The sequence below is a fragment of the Cryptomeria japonica genome, chromosome 10, assembly GCF_030272615.1.
Source record: "Cryptomeria japonica chromosome 10, Sugi_1.0, whole genome shotgun sequence".
Lineage (NCBI taxonomy): Eukaryota > Viridiplantae > Streptophyta > Pinopsida > Cupressales > Cupressaceae > Cryptomeria > Cryptomeria japonica.
The window spans coordinates 832,595,309-832,604,899 of NC_081414.1; the positions used below are offsets into that span (position 1 = coordinate 832,595,309).

The window sequence follows — 9,591 nt, forward strand, 5'->3', positions numbered from 1 at the left end:
ATTCCTTTGTCAAAATCTCAATATCCAAAATACATTTGTCCTCCATTAGTCCATCACCCCTCAAGGTGTGTGCCAATGTTGATCTTGCCTTCATTTCCATCCACTGAAGCCCAGTTCTTCCAATACCCTATCCATTATCCAATGCATATTTTCCATCCTTCGATCCTTTTGATCCAATCCTTTACATAAATCCTTGCCTTAGTTTCATCTTATTTTCCATGTCCTTATCCTACCAACGTCTTTGAGCATACCTTTAAAGGTCATGGTCCATTTTTTTCAAGGCTACTGTCCAAAAAAAAAAGACGCTTGAGTCCTTCTTCCATTTTGCCCCTATCATGTGTCCATCTTCTATTGAAAAAGTCAAAAAAAAAAAAAAAAGACAAAAGAAAAAAAGTAAAGCAAAAATAATTCGTCCACTGGTGAAAACCTGGCAAATAGGTGCCTTGGGCAAGTACTGTGATGAAAACCTGGCAAACAGGCGTCATGCGTAATCTATGAACTTCTTGCACACCACACTTGGGGGCAGGTTTCCTCCATATCCTATTGCCCTTCATTATCCTATCATACCATGTCATTACCCCTTCATATCCTATTGTCCCTCATGTCCAGTTTCCCTTTCCACCTTTGATCTTGACAAGGCTGAGGATTGTCATGAGCATCATGCATCTTGTTTGCAGCTTTTAGTCCATCATAGCTTTTGGTCTTTATCCATTTGCTTATTACAACCTTTCATCCATATTCCCTGGCTTATTGCAACTTTCTACGACTATCCCGTATCCTATCCCGACCTTCAGTCCATGTCCCTTATCCATTCTTGGTCTTGCTTATCCTATCCATATCTTATCACTATCCATACACTCTTTTTCATTCCTTGATCTTGATCTAATATAAGGACGCAAAATTTAAACATGGTTTCAAAAACCTCTTGACATGTCCCTCATGCCATGTTCTTGCTTTACATTGTCATATCTAGTCTCTTGTCCCATCACGCAATAGCCCTTGAAAATTGCATCCGTATCGTCTCCATGATAAAAAGCCTTTGTCTTCCCTCTATCCACCAACATTTCAAAAAGCCTATTTATTCACTTGTCATATTCCTTGCCTTGCTAGACACTAGGGGAAAAATTATAAAAACTGAAAAATGTCCTAGAAAAAATCCAAAAAAATCACATAACGTCCTGAAATAATCCAAAAAAAAATCAAATAATGTCCTGAAATAATCCAAAAAAATCACATAATGTCTTGAAAAAATCCAAAAAAAAGTCAAATAATGTCTTGAAATAATGAACAACAAAAAAATTTCCAAACATCAAAATCCAAAAACAAGCATTTTGCATTTTGTCAAGAAATGGTACCCTCTATGCATAGATAGATCACTGAGCATACCTCCAACGACTCTCAATCACAATGCTGCACTTTACTGAAATCACATGTTAACAGATGAACTTTTTTTAATCAAACCAGACATTCAAACTGATTAAAATTGTCATATCAATCAATCAACATCGATATCATTCATCTTTGGCACACTATCATGGGTCTTATACAGGGTGTGGTATACTCGAAACCAGACTGTGTCCTGTCTTAGACGAGGTACCGCATTCCCTGAAACTAGACAACATGATCATCCTATCAACACTTTCAACTTTTGACAATAAAGATCAAGATGTTTGTTTGACTTGTTGGAATTAGTGAGTCTTATCATTTATTGATTTATCTTCGATCATGTTCCTATGTTGCTCGATGATGTCACTGAGTGATTTAGAGTGATCGGGATGGTTCATGGTCCCTTTTTTTTTGTTGTGATTGCTGTTTGTGGAATGTTTGTCGCAAACTGGGGCAACTATATCATTGGGTGTCTGTGATAAGTACGTTTGCTTTGTGAACGCCGCACATACCTCAACCCTTGATGTATGCACCCTAGGATGCTTCACTCATTCCTTGTGTGCGATGTGTCTGTCTTTTGCAAAAAGGGTTGCATTTCAGCTCTAGCCTTCAATGCCATGATGCCACGCATCCGTTTTGCTACATTAAATAAAGGTTCTCACCTACAAAGTGCATTGGTGAAAGCAAGTTTTTTCTTTGTCTCTAACTGTCCTCTGTCTAATTTCCTCTTACTAACATTTCTTCCATCAGTCTTTGCAGTCCATTTGAACCTATCATTTTCTATCATTCTTATCGATCAATTGGCCTCTTTTCTGGATGTTTCCAGCCAATTCCTCGAGGGGGCATGCATATGTTGTTATTATTGTCTGGGGCATTTTCATTATTGTTTTTTGAAACAACGCTTAAACTCGCATTGTCTCAAAGAGGGGCAAAATGTAGACGTCTAAAAATGGTCAACGCTTGCGGAGTCATACTTTAACATTTGCACATTGCCTTATTTTAGGGTTTTTGCTTCGCATTAACATTTCTTCTATGTCGCGCACTTGGTCTTTATCATTTGCGAGCATCGAGTCCTTCTTCTGCATTCTTCATTCGTCCCTTTCGAATTTGGTCTTGTCAATAACAATCTTCAGTCATGATTTTGGTCGATCCTATCCTATCGCATCAATATGCATGCTCATTTGTCATATTTTGACATCGTCAATTCGATTTCATTTTGGACATCATCAATCCTAATCGATGATGGAGTTAGGGTTTTGTCCTCTTATCAATCTTATCATTTTGCGATCGATTTGTCATCAATCGTTGTCATTTTCAATCTTGTTGTCTTGCGATCGATTTGTCATCGATTGTTGTCATTTTCAATCTTGTCATTTTGCGATCAATTTGTCATCGATCGTTGTTCTCTTTTCAATCTTGTCATTTTGGCGATCGATTTGTCATCGACCATCGTCTTTCTCAATCATGTCAATTTGGATCAATTTGTCATTGTTCCTCATCAATTGGCGCATTTATCAATCAAATCACTTATCAGCATTGGTCCTTTATCGGTTAGAATCATGATCAAATCGAATCGATATTAATTATCTTTTGTCAAGACCTAATTGTCATCCTTGCATTGCTAATTCATCTTTTAGGGTTTCATGATTTATTCATTTAACCTTGTTTGTCCTTTCTTCCTCTAGGTTAAATAGTTTATTTATCCTAAGTCTTCTTGCCACAATTAAATGTTTATTTAATTGGCTAACTAATTCTTCCACTCTTTGTGAATTAATTAATGAATGAAAAATTATTAATTAATTTACCTAATTTTCTAATTTTCTAATTTCTCCTAATTCCTAATTTTCTAATTTTCATCAATTTTCAAATTTCCTAATTTCTAATTCATCTAATTTCTCCTATTTCTCCTAATTTCATGGGAATGACATAGCAAATTTGTCATAATTTGTCATAATTGACAATCAATCAATTTTGACTTAGCAATTTGTCATAATTATCAATCAATCAATCTTGCATAGAAAGTGTCAATTTGTCATAATTTGTCATGTTTGTCATTCTTGATTTGAAATTTCCATTCGAATCAAATTCATGCTAATCTTGTCATCTCTCCAATTTGTCTATAAATTGGATGAATTTCTTCAATCAAAGCCCTTGGTCGAATCAATCACGCTTCTAGTACCCTTGTACTGTCATCTCGTCTTGTCTACTTGCTTTCACATCATGCTTATGCACTAGTAGGTGAGATCCACAAACAAAGCTATTTGAAGGAGAAAGAAGGACAATGGAGCCACATGAAGAAGACATCTGCATTTGGTTTGCTTAGTTTTCAATCTTGAATGTCTTGTTTTCATGTTTTCATTGAATGTAATTAGGATTGGTCATTGCAATTGAGTTTTTGTGATTGAGCTAGGCTAATGTTTATCTTGCTTTGATGATTTCCACATTTCCTATCTACAGCCATAAATAATGAAATTATTTTACATTTCATATTCTTAGGTGTATTTTAGATTTGAAAAATTGTTCTTAACATAATTAAATGCATGATTATCCAAGAAATGAGCCAATTCAAGTGAAATCAAACATTTCCTTAGTATATTTTCATTGAGAACCATCTGCTATAATATAATATTTAGATATAATTTGTTGTAGATCATAAGATATTGTGAGGGGAACCCACCTTTATCTTGTAGAGCCTAAAGCACAAAAGACATCAATCTTTTAATTAAGTCTTGTTTGTTGGTCATGGATCCAATATTCTAAGCATTGAATCTAGCTAGTTCATAGGAAATCTTGGGCAATTAGTTGGAATAACCAACAATATTCAAGATTGAAACCTATGACTTATATGTGTTTTTCAATCTTTTTCATTTTTTGGTTGTTGCACTTAGTAACCATGGCGCTCGTATACCCATACCCAGGTGTACACCCAAACATTGATTAAAAAATCAATTAAATGATAATGCCTCAGTTGAATACAACCACGTTTTAAAATTAATTATTTTCTCTCAACTATAATAATAAATAAACTTACTATGTAAGAGCTAGATCTACTGAAATAAAAAATTGATAAGTTGGTAATGCTGACCATGTAGAGTAACATTGATTTCAAATGAATATTGGTTCATTTATGTAAATTTGTTGAATTCTTTGTAGTAAAGGTAAATAAAATAGAATGGGTATTGTTAGGTTACATTTTAAGGGTCTTTCAAATAACTGTATCAAGTGTAATTGGGAATGAATCAATATTTTAAAAGATTGTCTTGTATTAGATTTCTTCTTTACCAAAGTACTTATATGTGTTATTTTGGACTTTTAAAAAGTATAATATAAGAGGTACTTTTGATACTTGATTCTATACAAATTAGTCTTTCCTTAATGGTTAACTTGACAAGAGATAATTGTTACTTATGTGTCACTCTCTATAATAGTCTAGTCATGTTGAAAATATAAGTTAACTTCTCTCCTAGATGATTAATGAAGTCGTGACTATATTAGAATTAAAATTAATTGAAATACATACAAATTTAAGAAATCGTTTGAGAATCCACGTTGCTTGAATTTCCTGTGAGATAAGTTTTAAATTTCCAACCACATACCTTCCTAGGAAACATGTTTATCTTCATCTTATCTTCATATTTCATGTAGTGGAATTATGTATGTTTAATGGGTGAGTGTCCAATATGGCTAAAATAGAGAAGGGTAGATCTCAATTTAGATTCATATGTCAATAGTTAGCTTAAAATGCTTTGGCCAAAGCTGTTATTGATCGTTTGATAGATGATGATAATTGTTTTTTGTTACTCTTTGCCATATTATGATGTTAGGACTTTCATTTACATATGTGAAACGTTAGACATCATGTTGCACTAGGATTGCATCCCACTTGTCAGTTTCAAAGTGTTATGTACCTCGCACAATTTTGGGAGCTCTTTGTTACATGAAGAACATCAAGGAAGCTTGCGCTTCATGGTTGGGTGAAAAAGTTCCTGGACTACATTCTCGTCTCATAGTTTGTAGATGGAGAGGAGTTTGTGGTGACTGAAGACATTTTATTTATATAGTATCATTGTACACATTTGTTAATGTAAATGACCTTGTGGTCTTACTATTTTATTATTCCTCTTTATGAGATGAAAATTGTAATCAAACATTGATGTACATTATTCCTATTTATAATAGCTTTATTACAAAATTTATATCTTAATCTTCAACATATTCAACATCTACAGTATTTGATTGTAGATTTATAAAACAGAAAATATATAGTGCTAGTTAAAATTTCAATACAGAGGAATTTCTAGGCAGTACTATTCTCAGATATTATTCCATGCGGAAGATAAGCTGAGCTCCATATTCAGGTTTCAGATTAGGTAAAAGCGAAGGAGCATGAGTATAAGATGGTGAAGTCACAAAAGAAAATTTTTGCAGAATCATAGCCAAAACTAATTTTGCTTCCAACAAGGCAAAATTCTGACCCACACATATAGTTGGACCTGCACTAAAGGGCATGAATGGCATCGTCTCCCCACAAAGCAGGATCATGGTGAATTGCGAGCCTTCCAAGTTTCATTGGCTCATGTGCCATTCGCAATATATGCGCTGCAGGTGGATAAAGTCTTAAGACCTCATTTATGATCATTCCCACCTACAAAACATTCATACAATATTTTATGAGACATTCAAAATACTGCAATTGAATCCAAATCTCAGTCCTGATTTTTTTAAAGCCAGCAAATGGCCCTTACCCTAATTTATTATTTTACTAATTTCAAAATGCTTTGTGGTTTCCCTTACAGTTTTGAGGCGACTTAAGCTGTCTGCATCTGGATAATTGTTTTTTCCACATACTTCGATCACTTCTCAGCGACCTCGCTCTTGCCAATCTTGATGTATGTCCATTGCAACAGTACTGATGTGCTTTCATGACCAGCAAAGTAGAAAGTCTTCAATTCATCAATGATTTCCTCTGTACTCAGACTTCCATTACTTTTTACATTGACTCTCCCCTGCTCCTTGCTCTCAGACATCATAAAACCTAGTAGATCGGCACCATATCTACCTGATTTTTCTGTTATAGCAGTCCTTTCCCTGCCATCTATAATTTGCCTGAAGGATCTTCTTATTTCTTTCTCCACATTCCAACGTTGCCTATTCTTCGCAGTAGGAAGAAACCTGATGAAAAGAGTTACTCTCAGACATTATGTATCAATTTAAGAAATCAAAGGAAGTTATAGATCTGAAAAAACCCTCTTAAATTACCCAAGAACACTATTAAATGCAAATAAGTCTTTAGAGACAAAGGCATTTGAGCTAGTATGATATATTTGAAAAATCAGTGGAACTCTCAACCGTGAGACAAATTTTGGAAAACCTCTCATCTAAAAAAGAAAGACACAATTTAAAGTTGACAATTGTACTCTCAGAAAAGTAAAGTTTGTCACCTGAAACCTGGAATATAAACACTGCGAAATGAGTCAACTACAAGAATCATCTGTTTGTTCTGCATTTCAAAGATATGCTTTCCCTCTGTTAAACTGCTTCCAAATGCTGTGCGGGAAATGACATCTGCTGTGAGGTCGTTGAACTCTTTTTGCACATCAATTTCCGATGCACCTGACAATATCAGTTTACTCCATCCATCCAACATATTGGCACCGCTTCTCACAATAGTTGGAATCATCCCCTGCAATTACAGAAATAGTATAACTGAAGTATATAAGTTTCGGATTATCTGAATATAGATATCTTTTAATGAAATTCTGAATATAAATATCAAAATAGAGAAGTATTTGCAAAATAATATGAATAGATTCTAAAAGATAGGTTTTCTTTTTTTTTCCAGTCATGTGTCTGAACAGAGTATTGGTATTCAAAAAGCACCAGCCAAGGCATCTCAATTCAAGAGAGCAAGGTCTCCTATCCAGTAGTAAGTAAATTAAATCACAACATTGATTTGTCTACTTTGATTTTTTTTTTCAAGATTAGGATTGACGTACATAGCTTCAGGAATGAACTGTGTGGGTTTTTAACAGTTGATTCCTGAAACCATGTTGACTGTAGAAATCATATATCTACAAGGTCACTATTGTTAAAAAAATTTAAGTAGTTACTCGGTCTCCCATGTATCTCTTTTTGACTGCTGAAAAACACCAGACATAATCTTCCCTTTGCTAAGATATGACCAGGGTCTTGCACTGACATTAACCCTTCATTAGAGGTATACCAAAACAGGGGTGTGGGGGCATCCTGGAAGCATCACTGGATTAATTCTTCATCAGAGACGAACAAACTGGATTAAAATTTTATTTTATTTAAGATATTCGGCCTTAAGTAATATGACAGTGCACTGGACATCTCTAAGACCGGGCTACAAGATTGAAGACTAGAAGCTTCTTAAAATCAGCTGGGAAGAGAATCAGGGTTCAAACATTCAACAATTCTTGTTATGACGCCCAAATGCAGAATTTTGCAATGGAGGTATATTCTGCTGGGCAATATTTGGTCATGGGATGCTTGGGGATCTACATAACCTGGAGATTAAACCTAATCAGGGGAATCAGTCTGGCTCTCTGCAAATGTTAAAGGTCCAGTGCACAGCTCCTGCATACTTGAAAAGAGGGCTTTATCCTTCTTGATTAGGTGTCCGCCCAACAATCAACCCTAATGAAATTTTCAGACAATTGATATGCAAAGTAGATCTAGGTTTATTTATCAGTAAGAACTTGATAGATTTCTCTCTAAATTGGATCATTTTGGTCCTATTTTACGATATAAATAGAGACATTCAGTGCCTTACCTTCAAGCGATTCATATGGAAAGCAAGATTGATGATTTTCCTGTGCTGAGCCCATTTCTCACCTTTCAAATCCACAAGTCCCTTTCCCAACAGTTGTCAAATTTAGTGGATAATATCTCCTTAATAATCTCAGGGTGGGGAACAACCAACCTGACATCCGGCCCAAACCGGAAAATAAAATCCTGACCTATATCGGATATAACAAGTTTAATTAATCAGTAGGGTCTTCAGAATCCTGCATCATCTAAGTTCTAACAACACTCCAGCGAAACAATCAATGGTACTATGCAGAAATTCCAATAATATGATTAATGAAACACTAGATACTCTAAAAAAATGCTGAATAGAACCGTACCATAACTTTTACAGTCTGTCATATAGACTCAAAGGTTCCAATCAGCATGAGATTGACTAACACTCATTTTACACCACCATTTTGCAATAAACGATTGCGATTCACTAACACTTGACTATCAGTCACTATCAGAATATACAAAAGATTTGTTTTGGAACCAAAATAACTTTATTTACCTGTAAAATAAATGAAAGTAAATGGTAACTCTTTTTAATAAAACTAATCAATAAAAATCTGTAATATGTCAATAAGAAATGCAAACTATTATTACCTTTTTAACCATGGTTTAAAGCAATTTTTTAAATAGATGTTAGTCTAACTCTTCCCACAATATGCCCGCATTTATCGCTGGTCAAAGGTAAAAAGTAGTAAACAGAAAGATGAAAAAAGATCTTCTACTTTGACCCGACTACGCGTATAAGAGTCAAAAATAAATTTTAATTTTTTTTTATTAACCTTTTTATGCAAACTTTCAGTGTAGATGGCATTATTTTTTCCATCAAATTATTTAATTTAAATCTTAGATTTGAGATGTCATATTTATTTTAATATTTTATTATATTTTTTAAATCTACATCTAACATTTCATTTGAAAAGCTTTAAATATTATCATTTATAGACGTATAAATCTGATCACTTTCCTAATTGAATATTTAATATTTAATAATTTTTTTTAATATATTGTAATAGGTATAGATTATTACAATGTTCTATTATTTAAAAATAAAATGAGAATAAAGTTTTGATTTGATTTCGTGTATTGGGATAAGATTCAAATTATTAGTTTATGTCAATATAAGATATTTGTGTAATTTTTATAATTATATTTAATTTTCTATTTTAAATAATTGTAAAAATATTATTTATTTATCTTTCTATTGATTACCTTAAGAACAAAATAAAATTTTCTTTTTTAAATATTATATTTTATTTCAATAATGAAATGTCAAATCATGACTAGAATTATTAATGAATCTTGTTTATAGAGTTTTTTGTTTTGCGGCATTCGCACTGGGATTCTCCGGCATTCTTTACCTGTGAAATAAATGGCACT

General features: G+C 33.6%; 1 protein-coding gene across 1 annotated transcript; it reads right to left on the reverse strand.

Moving 5' to 3' along the window:
- Positions 1-5,599: 5,599 nt before the first annotated feature.
- On the reverse strand, positions 5,600-8,495 carry LOC131076928 (cytochrome P450 CYP72A616-like). The gene is made up of 4 exons (XM_058014279.2): positions 8,183-8,495; positions 6,828-7,069; positions 6,181-6,558; positions 5,600-6,031 (listed from the first exon to the last, which is right to left on the reverse strand). The coding sequence occupies exons 1-3, from the start codon at positions 8,195-8,197 to the stop codon at positions 6,240-6,242; spliced, it is 576 nt and encodes a 191-aa protein (XP_057870262.1). The 5' UTR covers positions 8,198-8,495; the 3' UTR covers positions 5,600-6,031; positions 6,181-6,239.
- Between the last annotated feature and the right edge of the window lie 1,096 nt (positions 8,496-9,591).